General features: G+C 45.9%; 1 protein-coding gene across 2 annotated transcripts in view; it reads left to right on the forward strand.

Annotated features, from left to right (window-relative positions):
• The window catches only part of DAAM1 (dishevelled associated activator of morphogenesis 1), a 127,012-nt gene that overhangs the window by 76,391 nt on the left and 34,233 nt on the right, over window positions 1-16,388 (forward strand). For both annotated transcript variants that reach the window (XM_056851524.1, XM_056851525.1), the window contains exons 10-14: window positions 1,826-1,964; window positions 3,711-3,769; window positions 6,525-6,712; window positions 7,965-8,270; window positions 10,216-10,323. In XM_056851524.1, coding sequence (XP_056707502.1) covers window positions 1,826-1,964; window positions 3,711-3,769; window positions 6,525-6,712; window positions 7,965-8,270; window positions 10,216-10,323 — 800 coding nt within the window. The remainder of the gene's footprint in view (window positions 1-1,825; window positions 1,965-3,710; window positions 3,770-6,524; window positions 6,713-7,964; window positions 8,271-10,215; window positions 10,324-16,388) is intronic.

Below are 16,388 nucleotides of genomic sequence, written 5' to 3' on the forward strand. Positions count from 1 at the left end.
GATTTGCCCGTGGAGGTCCCAGCGCGGCACACAACCACTTGTGCCGTTTCCTCTGCCGATAATTGGATTAAACTTTGTATACTGTGTAGCTCGCAAATTCACATTAAACCATGCGTTTCCAAAATGTCAGCCACTGTTTTGTGCCCCTAGGAATAACTGTCTTGCCCTTAATTTGGAGGGAGGGAAAAATAAAAGTACTTTTTTATTTTTCCCCATGGCTCATCAGCATTCTGTGGTTACTCAGATGTGCTGATGGGTGGAAGCATCTGTCTTAACTGGAAAAGCCTTCTAAAAGATGCTGATGGTTCCAAGGTCTATTTTTTCCCCATTCAGCATCTTCTTCCTAAAGCCTGCCTGAACAAGCCATATTTAAATTTAGTGAGCCAGCATGGTGTAGTGGTTAAGAGTGGTGGTTCGGAGCAGTGGATTCTAATCTGGAGAACCAGGTTTGATTCCCCACTCCTCCACATGAAGCCAGCTAGGTGACCTTGGGTTAGTCACAGTTCTCTTAGAGCTCTCTCAGCCCCACCTACCTCACAGGGTATCTGTTGTGGGGAGGGGAAGGGAAGGTGATTGTAAGCCGGTTTGAGTCTTCCTTAAATGGTAGAGAAAGTCAGCATATAAAAAAACAATTCTTCTTAAATATTCTACACAATTGACCATTTTTGAATCATAGCATCCTCTAACATAGCATCCATTTTACCTGTTTTATCTGGCATACTAGCAGCAAATAAAATTTATTCATTTATTTATTTATCCATTGATGGATTTCCTGTAACCCATTTTTTTCCTTCAACAAAGCATCTCTCCCCAAAGCCAAGAGGCCCTCCTGGATTTCTTCCACCTTATTGGAATTCAGAAGAATCCGGGAGTCATCCCCTTTGTGTCTGCAGGGAGGGCCCATTTAGAAACCGTGTCCTCCAGTTTGGCTTGGAACCTTCCAACATGATTGCTCCCCATGGCAGCCATTGTGTGATCCTCCAATAACAATTTGTGGTGGTCTCCACTCCCTGTTCTTAACATTCCACAAGTGCCCCCTCGCTCAACAGGTTTGGAGACCCCTGTGCTAAACCTTCAAACAATTTTTGTAGTAGAAACCTGAAGCAGTAGACATGTCTAGCAAAATTGTTCTGAGTCTGTGAATAGAGACTTTTGATTTCCTTTCTGTCCTTTCTCTTTGTGCCTCGATTGTTGGCTTTCTGTTTCTAACATTTAGGCGTATCTGAGCAATCGTGGTGACGTTCCTAGAGGTTATCTGCTGACCCTACATCTTCTGTTCTCGCCCTACTTAACTGCATTTTGTAGATTAATTTTGAACCCTGCTGTTAGCACGAATGTCAGAGGCTATTATTGTTATTATTTCTAAAGCTAATTCTATATTGCCCTCTCTAAAAACAATTTGCTGTTCCATCAGGCCCCGAACGGGGAGTCCAACCAACTATTGAATGCAGTTTGTTGTGTAAAGAGCATTCACATTTCCAGGGACAGAATGGTTACTTAGTTTTGTTTGTTTTTTTCTTTGTAATGCATGACGAACACCCACCTTGACTCCTAGGGAGAGCATTATTCGCTTTTTGTAACCGGAGTACTAGCAGTACACAGCACTGAAATTACACATAATTTTCAATACGCTGAGAGGTTTATTGTGTGTTTCATCCTTGGTGATTGGAAATCTGATTACCCCATTTCCCCCAAAAGATCTCGCTATTGAGCTTTTTTCCCCCATGGGAGTGTTTACTTACTCCTGTCGATTTCCAGATTTGGTGTCGAGGAATAAGATCCTCCAAATTCGTTTCACTTTTCTCCCCTTCCTCTCCTTTTTTAGATAAGAGAAACGGCAACACCGTCCATTACTGGCTGCTGTTGGACCGTATTATACAACAAATTGTTATTCAGAATGACAAAGGGCAGGACCCGGATTCAACACCCCTGGAAAACTTCAACATTAAAAACGTCGTCCGAATGTAAGAGCTTTCCCCCCGTCCCACTAACCGAATGCTCAAATTGAAATCTTTCCATGTTAACGTGTGACTGCTTGTTCCTGATACAGATCTAAACTTATTGTTTGTAAAAAGAAAAAACTAGATTGAATTCTGTGAGTCCAGCTAAGTGAGGAGATTTTGTGGAAGAGGGGCGGGGGGAGGGAGGACTGGAATAACAAGTCCATCCACTGACAGTTGGGGGCCTCATGGATGGATGTCTGTTTTGTGAACAGGACATTCTCTTCAATCAATTAATTCTCCTTTGTTCTCACAGGTAGTAGTATGTACCACCAGTAGCAGCTATGCTCCAACAGAGTATGGTAGTGGTGAATACTTAGGTCTATGAATTTGAAGTGTGTATAAGCATAAGCCAGGCTAGCCGGATCTCGTCAGATCTCAGAAGCTAAGCAGGGTCAGCCCTGGTTAGTATTTGTATGGGAGACCACCAAGGAAGTCCAGGGTTGCTTAGCAGAGGAAGGCACTGGCAAACCACCTCTGTTAGTAGTCTCTTGCCATGAAAACCCCGTAAGGGGTCGCCATAAGTCGGCTGCGACTTGAAGGCTCTTAACACACACATACATAAGCATATGTACCACTAGCATATGTACCTCACAAGTAGCACCTCAGAGACCAACAGGATTTTCGGGGTATAAACTTGCAAGGGTCAGAGCTCCCTTCATCAGATATCTGACAAAGGGAGCGTTGACTCGAAAGCGTATACCCTGAAAATGTTGCAGGTCTCTAAGGTGCCAGTGGACTTGAATCTCGCTGTTCTTTTGCACAGCAACATGATTACCCTCTGAAAATAAGCACGTGTTTTTATTTGCAGAACATCTGGGCATGCGTCTTCTCTTTGACCAATCATTTTCTCAATGGCATGGGTTGGATCCAGACTAAACTGGTGGTTTCCACTGATTAACCCCTTCCTTCTGCAAGACCCCCCCCCTTTCATGGCGTTCCTCAGGGTCCCTTGTCCTCAAGGAGCACCACTTTGTAGAGATCGGTGGGCTGCAGTGGGGCAGGTGGGGGTCAGGAAAGTTTCATTCCGCCTTTGAAAAATTTCGTTTGGATCTAACCTTGCAGTTTGTCTCACCTCACACCTTTGCAGAGCTTCAGATCCTTTTTTCCTCAACCCCCAAATGGGCTTACGACTCCCCTTTTGCCACCAGATGCTGTGGTCCCCAGGCCCTGTGTAGAGCTCTTCGATCCCAGCTGGCCTTTCACATCCCTGGGTTTGCTAACATTTTACTGATACCTTCACCCTGAGCCGGCTGTTCTTTGTGAACATTCCATGGCTTTCTAAGCAGCTCAGTCAATGAATGGAGAACAAGATGTCAATGAAGTGCTCCTTCCCCAATCATCTTTTACGTACCAGCATTGTTCTTTGATAAATCTGGCAATACTTAAAGAGTCCAAACCAACGAATAGCTTTCAGGGTAGCTATGGATAAACAAAATGTGGCCATTATATATAATGCATTTGTGGAAGGGAAATGAAAGAAGCAGTAATTTTAAAGTTTGGTTTTATGTTTTTAGTGTGTTTTACTTGGCATGTTTTTTATCTACGTAAGCCGCCTTTAGCTCCGCAAGGAAGAAAGACAGCGAATAAATGTTTTAAATAAAACATGGAAGCCATCTTCCAGGTTTTGCTTAATCCTAGGTCTTGTGCTTGCTATGCATGTAGCGCTTTCGTTTGATTCTGGAGAAATCACTCACCTTTCTTTTGCAGGTTGGTTAATGAAAATGAAGTCAAACAGTGGAAGGAGCAGGCAGAAAAAATGCGAAAAGGTGAACGACATCTATAAAAATATATATTTTGGCTTAAGAAAGGGAGGGGCGCAAGAGAGCAGATGAAGTGTAACAATAGTAACCTGGTCGTTGTAAAGCGCAGCAAATAGCTGAAGGGCCAAATTTATTTATTTATTTATTTATTATATTGCATTTTTACCCTGCCCTCCCCAACCCTAAGGCCGGGCTCAAAGCAGCTTACACAATCCAAAATATAATAAAAACAATAAAACATTTAAAATACAATTTAAAACACAATTTAGAATAGCCCAGACCAGTCTAACCAATAAGACAATAATGCCCCAATGGCACTAAAATAATTTTAAAAAAATAGCCGTTTGCAGCTGGGCAGATGGATCTGACCACCCCCAAGATCGTATAAGTGGGGGGTGGTGCTCAGCAGAGGGGGAGGGGGAAGGATTAGGGAGGCCAGTATTTATAACGAGAACCGTCGTTGGCCTCAACCATAAGCCTGGAGGAATAGTTCCATTTTGCAGGCCCTGTGGAATTCCTGAAGATCCCGTAGGGTCCTGATCAATTGGGTCAATGGCAGGGAAAATGTTTTGCTTCCTTAAGATTACAGAGTAAAAGGGTCTTGGAGAGTAGGTTGGTAGCAGATCTCTGCCGGGTGCCAATCAGGGTACAGGTTGAGTATCCCTTATCTGAAATGCGTGGGACCAGAAGTGTTTTAGATTTCGGATTTTTTCGGATTTTGGAATACTTCATATACATAATGAGATATCTTGGGGATGGGACCCAAGTCTAAGCACAAAATTCATTGATGTTTTATATATACCTTATACACGTACCTTGAAGGTAATTTTATAAAATACCTTTAATAATTTTGTGCGTGAAACAAAGCTTGTGTACATGGAACCATTAAAAAGCGAACGTGTCACTATCTCAGCCATCCATGTGGGCAATCTGTGGGTGTATGGCATCACCATCATTCCTGTCCCTGAATTTATATGCTACCGATAAATAATTTTTCCTTGGGGACGCTGAATAAACTGTCAGTTGTGCGCCTGTATTTTGACTGCGACCCATCACATGAGATCAGGTGGCATCATGTCAGCGCTCAAAAAGTTTTGGATTTTGGATTATTTTGGATAAGGGGAACTCAGCCTGTACCAGGTAGATGGACCAGTAATGTGACTTTGGTTACACTTGTCAGAGATGCTTTAGGCTGATCCTGCATTGAGCTAGGGGTTGGACTAGATAGCCGGTATGGCACCTTCCGACTCTGTGATTCTCATTTCCTAGGAGGCAGCAAGAACCAGAGGATGCCAAGCTATGTCTGTGTCTCGCTCACATTAATAAATCGAATGCTGGATATTTCTGCATAGGTTTATTTGTATTTCCTTATCCACCGAGGACTGTAGATAAGCATGGGCTGACAAAGTATGCTGCCGGATTATATCCTCTAAATGCACTGTAGAGGAAGCAAAGTGTAGTTTGGATCCTGTGAACAAATTCTGCACTTGCTACATAGTCTCTTCCCCAGAGCACGCTTCCTCTGGTGCTTTTCACAAGATCAGTGGTTTTCAGGAGGACCTTGCTAAAAATAGGAAGCACGCTTCACGATAGAGAGTATCTGTTGTGCGCGAAACTCATTCATAGGATCCAATGTCTTTTTTCCCCCTTTTGTTTTACCTGTCCGAAAGTTTTTTGCTTTTTTCAAAAAACACTGACCTCCCCCTTAAGTTATATTGTTCTGCCAAGACCACAAAATTGAAGTCTCATTCGATAAGGCACGAATCCCCACATTTCTAAGGGGAAAAAGGTCCTCAGCAGGCGCTTTTCCGGTCTCGGGTTAAACTTCTGCTGAGGGAAGTTCCACCTCGTGTGTGTACACTACCCACACTCCACCTCCTGTGTGGAATAACTGAACCTTTCTCTGCACCTTCCCCCAAACTTGATTGGCATAAGCCCATTAAGAAGACTGTTCTGGTATATTTATGTTGTGTATTTTCTTTTAATGCTAAGATTCAAGTCCAGTAGTACTTTAAAGACCAACAAGATTCCAAGGGTCCCCTTCGTCAGATACTCCAAGCGTGGTGTAGTGGTTAAGAGTGGTGGACTCTAATCTGGAGAACCGGGTTTGATTCCCCACTCCTCCACTTGAGCGGCGGATTCTAGTCTGGTGTAGGAGTTTCCCCACCCCTCCACATGAAGCCAGCTGGGTGACCTTGGGCTAGTCACCGGTCTCTCAGGTCTCTCTCAGCCCCACCTACCTCACAAGGTGTCTGTTGTGGGGTGGGAAAAGGAAAGCGATTGTAAGCCGCTTTGAGACTCCTTAGAGAAAATCAGGGTATAAAAACCAGCTCTTCTTTTTCCTCTCTTCTTCATCAAGTATCCGATGATGGGAGCTTTGACTCACAAAAGCTTATTCCCTAGAAATATCATCAGTGTTAAAGGTGCCACTGGACTAGAATCTTGGTTTTTGTCATAGATAAACATGGCTACCCACCTGACACTGAATCATAGAATCTTAGAGTTGGAAGGGACCACCAGGGTCATCTAGTCTATCTAGTCTGAATGTGGGGCCCATCCGATCGAGAATGTTACCTGCTGAGCAGAATGGCCCAAAACGAGTTTTGATGTAGTCCCTGTTCCCAAAGGGCGCTCCAGAGGCCTTTGAGGCACAGTGCTTCATGTGGGGACGATTCCCTGTGCCATCATGTCGATCACTTCTTGACCCATGGGGACCAATAACAGCTGCTTTTAAGTTTGCCTCTTCTTCTTTCAAAAAAAGAACATCATGAGCTCCAGCAAAAGTTGGAAAAGAAAGAGCGTGAGTGCGATGCCAAGACCCAGGAGAAAGAAGAGATGATGCAGACCTTGAATAAGATGAAGGAGAAACTGGAGAAAGAGTTGGCGGAGCACAAGCAAGTCAAGCAGCAAGTGGTGGACCTCACGGCACAGATCCACGAACTCAGCAGGGTGAGGCCAGGCGACCAGCTCTCCTCTTTCACGGGCTGCATGCGAAGTTATGCAGTTGGGTTGAGCCAGCAGAATAGAAGATTTTTCACATTCTGGAGAGGAGGGATTGCCTAAAGGCATAGGGTTGCTGATAGCTTCTGTTGCTGCCAAAGAGTTTCTGGCAATTCCTAGAGTTACCCATTGTTGAGTAAGGTCAGTGGTCCATCTCGTCCAGTATCCCGTCTCACACAGTGGCCAACCAGTTCCTCTTGAGGGCCAACAACAGGGCACAAGGGCCAGGGGCCTTCATTAGAACATCAGAAGAGCCCTGCTGGATCAGACCAGTGGTCCATCTCGTCCAGCATCCTGTCTCACACAGGGGCCAACCAGTTCCTCTGGAGGGCCAGCAACAGGGCACAGAGGCCGAGGCCTTCATTAGAACCTCAGATGAGCCCTGCTGGATCAGACCAGTGGTCCATCTCGTCCAGCATCCCATCTCACACAGTGGCTGTCCAGTTCCTCTGGAGGGCCAGCAACAGGGCATAGAGGCCAAGGCCTTAATTAGAAGAGCCCTGTGGTATCAGACCAGTGGTCCATCTAGTCCAGCATCCTGTGGCCAACCAGTTCTTCTGGAGGTCCAACAACGGCATAGAGGCCGAGGCTTTCCCCTGATCTTGCCTCCTGGGACTGGGTATTCTGGACGTGGAGGTTCCCTTTAGTCCTTATGGCTAGTACTCACTGATATACTATCCTCCGTGAGCCTGTCTAAAGTCAAGCTTTCCTATTGGCAAGGTGTGATGCCTTAGACTCAGCCGAAATGCAAGGGAGATACAATAAAATCATCGCAGAAGAACTCAAATGCCCATTTTGTCCGGATCAAGTAGACTCCCTAGCCCACATTGTTTTAACATGTTCACAAAATAACACTGCACGAAATAAATATATTACATTACAGCTAATTACACTTTCTGAGAAACGGATACTGCGTTATCTGCTGTCAAGTAGATCTGTGAATTGCACTAGAGATGTGGCAACTTTTTTCTTTATAGTGTCAAGAAAAAATTAATTTTCATCCCCCCCCCTTTTTTTTTAAAGTGTGAAATGATAGATTGATAGCCAATGGCTGTTAAATCTAGGGAGATGACTCTGTCTAAAGTTGTAAATGGTGTGATTCATCATTGGTTCCCAAACCACTAAAAACATTTACATGACCCGTAAATGCTTTCATCTTGCCTGTGGCTAATGCTGTAACTGTTTATTCTTTTTCTTTCAGCGAGCGATATGTGCATCAGTGCCAGGAGGGCCCCCTCTACCGCCTGGGGCCCCTGGGGGCCCCTTACCAACCTCTTCTATGGGATCTCTCCTCCCAATCCCTCCGCCGCCGCCACCTGGCGGAATTCTCCCACCACCGCCTCCTCCACCACCACCTCCTGGGGGTCCGCCTCCTCCACCGGGACCCCCTCCTCTAGGTGGCATCACTCCCCCTCCAGGTGCACCTCTGGGATCGGCGCTGAAAAGGAAAAACATCCCACAGCCCACGAATGCTCTCAAGTCCTTCAACTGGTCTAAGCTGCCAGAGGTGAGGAGTCCATTCTCATTCGCCTTCTTACCAGCAACTGATTTCTGCAGTGCTCTGCTGCACAGTAAAACTGTGGTTTTACTCCTCAGGAGACACACATAAACAGGAACACATGTGAAGCTGCCTTGTACTGAATCAGAGCATTGGTCCATCAAGGTTAATATTGTCTATTCAGACTGGCAGCAGCTCTCCAGCGTCTCAGGCCAGAGGTCTTTCACATCATCTATGGCTGGTCCTTCTTACTGGAGATGCTGGGGATTGAACCTGCATGCAGAGCAGATGCGCTACCTCTGAGACACAGCCTCTCCCTAATAAATATGAGCATAGGAAGCGGCCCTTATACTGAGTCAGACTATTGGCCTACCAAGGTCAGTCTTTCCCATCACCTCCTACCTGATCCTTTTTAACTGGAGATGCCGGGGATTGAACCTGGGACCTTCTGCGTGCCAAGCAGAGGCTCTTCCACTGAGACACAGCCCCTTCCCAGCCGGTACTCTTGGAACTCCATGGTAATCATAACCTTGATAACTTTTCCAATCTTTGTGACTGCTGTGAAATCCCATTACCATGGAATCCCTCTTCCAAAAATCTTTGCAAACCCAACAAAAAAATCTGCCAGTTCTGAATTCAGAAGTATTCATTTGTCTTTTTTTGCATACTGTTTGAGGCAGTTTACAGTTCAAAATGAACACCTCCAATATGATACAACAGACAGGGGAAAGGGAAATCAGGCACTTATTCTTAGATAGCTTATATCATGGTTTCACCATCACCAGATGGAAAGACTGCTACACAAGGCAGGTTTGGGAGGACGGAGAGCCAAATGGTTGGAGAACCGGCGAGGTGTAGTGGTTGGAGTGTCAAGCTAGGATTTGGGAGACCCAGGTTTGAATCCCCACCATGGAAGCTTGGTGGGTGACCTTGGGCCAGTCACACACGCTTAGCTTAATCTCCCACACAGGGTTGTTGTGAAGATAAAATGACAGGATAATGATATGAGCCACTTTGGATCCTCATTAGGGAGAAGGACAGGGTATAAATGAAGTAAGTAAATCTTCACAAGCACAGAACGAGTATTGCTGGCCCATATATCCAAAGGTGCCAGTGAAGCAGCATTTCCATTAGCAGAGAAGGGGGTGTAGATTTTCCACGTTTCCTACTGGTGATGCTCACTGTGCCATCATGGTGTAGTGGTTAAGAGCGGTGGTTTGGAGCGGTGGAGTCTGATCCGGAGAACCAGGTTTGATTCCCCACTCCTCCACATCAGTGGTGGACAATAATCTGGTGAATTGGATTCGTTTCCCCACTCCTACACATGAAGCCAGCTGGATGACCTTGGCCAGTCACACTTTCTCAGCCCCACCTACCTCACAAGGTGTCTGTTGTGGGGAGGGCAGGGGAAGGCGATTGTAAGGCAGTTTGATTCTTCCTTAAGTGGTAGAGAAAATCGGCATATAAAAATGAATTCCTCTTCCTCCTCCCCCTCTTTCTCCTCCTCCTGTTGGTCCCTTGACCCCGAAAAGCAAACTTCCGGGGGGGGGGGGGCATTCAGTGGGTCGGAGGGGCAGGAAGTCCTACTTCACTCCACTAGTGGTAGTTCATATACATTTTATTTATTTATTTATTGAAAATATTTATATGCCCGCCTTTCTCCTGAGCATCTCCGTGTCACTCGGGAAGGTGTTTGGAAGTTATTTCACATGCCTGCAAATGGAGCAGTGTGTGTATGTCAATGTGTCATTACTTTCTGGTATCTTTTTTCAGAGAAAAACAACAACGGGTTGACTTGCCAGGGAGGTTGACTGGCAGAAAGGCAGTCCTGTAGATTAACTAGTTAGATAATTTTCTGTTAAGTGTTACAAAAACGTGGCACATGAAATAAGAGATATTTCTCTCCTGTGCTTCTCTTTTCCTCGTACCTCTCACCCCGCCACTCCCTGCCCAGAACAAGCTCGAAGGCACTGTGTGGACAGACATAGACGACGCGAAAGTGTTCAAAGTGCTGGACCTCGAAGATCTCGAGAGGACATTCTCCGCTTACCAAAGACAGCAGGTAAGGCATTGCATGTGGGAGAGTGAGAGAAAGGCATCTAGTCCAAGTTCCCTTGTTGCCTGGTACTTTGGAGTGCAACCTTTTCACCCCCATCACTATTATTTTTTTGCATGTAACACTATTATAACTTGTCGGCGTAGTCGGTTGAAATTCCCCATGGGTGGGTCTGTGCCATCTTGTTTTGAATGGTGGTCCTTGGCCTGGCGGAGTAGCTCTTTGCACAAGCATGCGCATCTGAAGGGGCATTTCAGAGGGCACGCATGTTCTAATGATGAAAACAGATAACTCGCTGAATCGTTCGGCACGGCTACAAACTAACTCAACAGATGTGGCTGCATGCGAATGACCCCTCTACAAATATGCCTTCAGTTGCCTATCCTGAATGATAATTTGTTTTTGTTTTTCTTAAATAAGCCTCTGTTCTCTTAACCATCGATACTATAATGACAAGTATATGTTAATGGTAGAGGGCAAGTTTGAAGGAGGCCAGAATGTATATGCCTCTTTGGAGTGGCAGATTATCAAAATATTGGGTTTAATAATGTCAAAGGCAGCACTCACCAGCTCAAATTGACCAGAATGTCCAAGTGTCTCCTTATGCGCTGCCCCCGATGCACACTTCCCTTTGCAAACACAGCCCCGCTTCACCCCGCACATGACACCTTCTCAGCCCTTCCCTCTCACTTATGCACCCTACAGGTATCCAAATAAGGATAAGTGCTTCTCCTACACGTAAAGCACTTCCATGCAGGAAAAAACCATGTGAAATACATTTAGGTTAATGCACAACATTTCGGTGTGCATATTTCACTGCATGCGCACACTGGCTGCATTCAAACATCACAAAAAAATCCAGTTTAAAATTAGGTTTTGTTGATGATGGCATGACCACATGTTTGCCAAATTCATGTGCTGTCCCCTCATTCCTCTCACCTTTTCTCACACATGGAGAGGAGTTGAAGGCTCCCCAGTTTGATTGAGCTCCAAAAGCAGAATGTCCTTGAAAACTTGGAGCTCGTTTCTCTGATTTGTCCAGGATCCTACGTTCAAGCATCCCACTCTGATTAAATCATGCTACTTAAATGTATACTACTGGATGTTTGACTTCCCTTATAATCCTGTGACAGCACAGCCCCCAAACATACATCTGAAGCATCAGTAAAAAAGGTAAAGGTCCCCTGTGCAAGCACCGGGTCATTCCTGACCCATGGGGTGACGTCACATCCCAGCGTTTCCTAGGCAGACTTTGTTTACGAGGTGGTTTGCCATTGCCTTCCCCGGTCATCTTCCCTTTACCCCCAGCAAGCTGGGTCCTCATTTTACTGACCTAGGAAGGATGGAAGGCTGAGTCAACCTTGAGCCGGCTACCTGAAACTGACTTCCGTTGGGATCTCAGGTCGTGAGCAGAGCTTGGACTGCAGTACTGCAGCTTACCACTCTGTGCCATGGGGCTCCTGAAGCATCAGTAGCCACATAAAATTGCTTTTGAGAATCAGGCGTCCTAAAAATAGGGGCATCCATCTAAAACGGGAATTGTCAATCCCACTCCATGTACAAGGAGGGGAGGGCAGGAACACGCAAGGGCGACAAACAAGCCCACATCTGTGCGCATCACAAACAGGCTTGTTTGCACCTTCTGAATTGAGGCCGTGTTTTCCTGTTCCGACTGAAGGCACCCGCACCAAAGCAATGGTTTGCCCCAAACAAAAAAATCAGTCACACACCTGCAAATCACCGTCTGAGTTTTGCCATGAAGGTCACACTCTCGCCAGGTCTGTGCACATGTTGAGTCTGCCACCTGTACATCGATTTGGTTCGAAGAAAAGCACAGTTGCATAAAGAACTCCCAAAGCAGCTGTTTGAATTGGTTCTTCATTGAGATTTCGTTATAGTAAGAAAGAAATTTCGAAGAGCCCTGTGGCGCAGAGTGATAAGCTGCAGTCCTGCAGTCCAAGCTCTGCTGACGACTGGAGTTTGATCCCGACGGACGTTGGTTTCAGGTAGCCGGCTCAAGGTTGACTCAGCCTTCCATCCTTCCGAGGTCGGTAAAAATGAGTACCCAGCTTGCTGGGGTAAAGTGTAGATGACTGGGGAAGGCACTAGCAAACCACCTCATAAACAGAGTCTGCCTAGTAAACGTCGGGATGTGACATCACCCCATGGGTCAGGAATGACCCGGTGCTTGCACAGGGGGACCTTTACCTTACCTTTTAAAGGAAGAAATTAGAAGATAGGAAGGCAAAAGTGTGCTGTCTTTTGTGAAGGGGAGGGGAGCATGCCTTTTGTTAAGAGAGTGGAGTGGCTGGGGATTTCTGATAATCAGCTTTCAGTCTAGTTTGTTAAGAGTAATCCCTCAGAATTCGGAAGGTGACTGTCATTCAGGGACGGAGCAGTGCCCACAGTTAAGCCCTTATAGAAGGTGCAAGCTTAATCTGTTCCCAGTGCTAATCAAGAATCAGGTCGGTCAGCAGGTCAGGTGTTGAGAGTTTTGTGGCGCTGAAGTCAAAAAGCATTGATGCAAAAAGAGGTTCTGCTCCTCAGTCCTCTTGATAATTGAAACACAATAAACGTGTGCACATCAAGGCTGTTGTGTAGTTATCAGTGGAGGGTAGAAGGGACATAGGAGATCTCGTAGTGCATCAGACCATTGCCCATCCAGCTTAATATTTTTTGTTCTCTTCTATTGAAACGGGGCCATAGCTCAGTAGTAGAGCATCTGCTTGGCATGTAGAAGGTCCCAGGTTCGATCTCCAGCAACTCTAATGGACAAGACCAGGTAATGATAAAGACCTCTGGCTGAGACCCGGAGAGCCGCTGCCAGTCTGCGTAAATGATAACTCACCTTGATGAACCATTGGTCTGATCAGTATAAGGCAGCTTTGTGTGTTCATGTGACTTTCTGTGGCTTTCCAGCCCCTTGGGGGTCTTTCCCCAGTCCTGTTATCTTTTCTTTGTAGAAGGCACCTAGGACCTTATGCGTGCTCAAATCTTACATTTATTCTGTGTGAGAGCAGTTACAATTGGAAAGCAGGAAATCAAAGAGGAGAAAAACTTGCAATTCTAGGCCCAGGTCTTGTGTAGGAGAGAAGCCAGTTGGGAAAAGTTATTGTGTGAATTAAAATGGATTTCTGAAATGTGCCGGTGGTTCCTGATCCAGAGTAGCCTCCTCTAAGCCGTCATTTGGAACTGGGAACTGGACTTTCTAAGTTGTAGTAACTGGAGGCCGTTGATTGGGTGTTTCATGATAAGGAGTTAACTGCTGCTTCACACATGATGGCTTTCCTGCTTGGAAGGACACCTCTCAGAATACCTGAATGTGAACTGGCATGCTTTAATTTTCATGCTTTGATGTGCATGGGGAAAATTTGCTGATCCGTCCTTTCCCGCTAGGTGTGCATATACAGTGCAAGATATACAGGTGGGCATGGATTAAAAGTGGCAATCTAGAAACCAGACGTTTGCCGTCTCCTTCACCGCGTGCAAAACTCCACTCCATTGGAATTGTGTCATGGTTGGAGGAGCCCTTCCAAGAATCCCTTTTTACACACTGCTGGCAGAAGGCGTGGCCACGCTTTTACGCAGGTCTTCGTTTCGGCATGGCTTTGTGCGAGAAGCATTTCCCAGAGGGCTTTGGCAGCCTTCCATTTCCCAACCTCGGTGTTAAGTTGTTGGCCGCTTCGGATTGTTCAACTTCCCCAGTAATTTAAGGTGAAATAATTACAGGATATCGTCACGGTTGGAAGCAGCGCACACCCACAGTGTCCACTCTCGTGACAAACGAACACAGCACTGGCCTTCGCCTCAGAAAAACAGCCTGTTAAAAGGATTGCTTTTCGTTGTCTGCGCAGTCAGAATATTTGCCGGTGCATCAGCAATCAAGTCTAGGTGCAATTGTAGAAGTATTAGGCTCTCTTTACCGGCACTGATGTTCTTGCACCTTGGAGGTCTTAAATTACTGAGGAAGGCCATATTACTAGGCAAGACAAAGTGACTGTCGGGGGGGGGGGCGTAGTTTTAATGGCATTGAAGCCAAGAGGATAGGGATCACAGATCTAATCTGAGAGATGCAACGAAGAAGACGAAGAGTTGGTTTTTATATGCCGACTTTCTCTACCACTTAAGGGAGACTCAAACCGGCTTACAATCACCTTCCCTTCCCCTCCCCACAACAGGCACCCTGTGAGGTAGGTGGGGCTGAGAGAACTCTTAACAGAGCTGTATCTCCCCCAAGATTACCCAGCTGGCTTCGTGTGTTGGAGTGGGGAAACAAATTCCGGTTCACCAGATTAGCCTCCGCTGCTCACGTGGAGGAGTTGGGGATCAAACCCTGTTCTCCAGATCAGAATCCAACGCTCCGAACCACTGCTCTTAACAACTATACCATGCTGGCTGTCCCTCATAGGAATCTCCTGCTTGAGCCTCGATGAAATAAGTGTGATATACTTCCTCCCCTTTACTGCAGCTTGTGCAAAAGATCTTCTTGGGGGTGTGTGTGTCATAAGCCCATGTGACGTGAGGGGGTGAGTCCCGTTTAATTTTCCTGCCTGAGGCACCAAAAGGTCAGTGTGTAGTGGTTAAGAGCGGTGGACTCTAATCTGGAGAACCAGGTTTGATTCCTCACTCCTCCACATGAAGTCTGCTGGGTGACCTTGGGCTAGTCTCAGTTCTCTCAGAACTCCCTCCGCCCCATCTACCTCACAAGGTGTCTGTTGTGGGGAGATGAAGGGAAGGTGATTATAAGCCACTTTGATTCTCCTTAAAAGGTAGAGAAAGTCAGCATATAAAACCTAATTCTTCTTCTTCTTGGGCCAGGCTTGGATAAATGAATTCCTGTTTTCTTTTTTCTTTTTGGTCCTGAATTTGTAAATGTTTGCACAGGGAAAATTGGCATGGATGTAGAAGGACGGCTACTGCACTTGAGAAAACAAATCCTCACGTCCTAATTTACAGAAAAAGCCGTTGATGGGTTAGCTTTGGCTCCATGCCTCTTCTCCGTTCACACAAATCCGTCTGTGTAGCAAGGTGGAAGAGGGTGGGGGAAGGTACCCTACCGCACAACTTTTGAACTCAAAATATATTTACAGTCTTGACTTACATCGTTAGGTTTGTTTTACAAAAAGAAATCAGTCCAGAGTCTGAAGGAGGGCCTCCGCTGGATTGATGCCGTCGCTTTAAAAGGGGGTTCTCAGAACTTGTAATATGTTCATATAAAAGCATAACAATGCCCATTATAAGGAGCTAATAATGCAAAATGACACTGGAACCAACGAATGTGCCAGTCCATTAACTTTACAAATAAGAAGTTTTGGTTGCTTCTCCAAAAATTGCCCAAAGAGACGTACAAAAAGCGATGGCCAGCATCCGACTAAATCGAAACACTTTCACGGGACCAGATAAGGACTTCCTTCAGTCTCTCCAACCACACTCAAAATCAAAAGCATAAGCAAAAGCAAATATTAAATCATTTACAACAGTATTGGAGACCCAGCGTGAAGTAGTGGTTAAGGCATTTAACTAGGATCTGGGAAACCCAGGTTCGAATCCCTACTCTTCCATGGAAACTTGCTGGGTGACCTTGGGCCAGTCACATTCTCAGCCTCGATCCTGGCAAGTATTTGGATGGGAGACCTCCAAGGAGGGACTGTGGCTCAGTGGTAGAGCATCTGCTTGGCATGCAGAAAGTCCCAGGTTCAATACCCGGCATCTCCAATTAAAGGGACCAGGCAAGTGCAGGAACATCTCCCAGTAAGCACATGTCCAAGCAATACTAAATTACCTGTATTAGCCTTTTAAAAAAAAGTGGCTACGATAAACTGCCAGGGCTCAGCATATCGCTGGGAATGCTTCTCCCAACATGAGCTCACACATTTAAAATCTATTGAAGAATCACGCTTAGCCTCCCCTTATCCCGGCTCAATGTTTGGAAGATGAGGCTTACGGGAAAATATCACACGGCCTTTTCTGCAGGGCCCCCCTACTAGGCAGGAATCCATTCACCTATAAGATCTGTCTTAGGACCTTACAATTTTTAGGGGAGGGACTATTGCTCCCTGGTAGAGCATCTG

Source organism: Euleptes europaea, chromosome 6, assembly GCF_029931775.1.
Source record: "Euleptes europaea isolate rEulEur1 chromosome 6, rEulEur1.hap1, whole genome shotgun sequence".
NCBI classification, from domain to species: Eukaryota; Metazoa; Chordata; class Lepidosauria; order Squamata; family Sphaerodactylidae; genus Euleptes; species Euleptes europaea.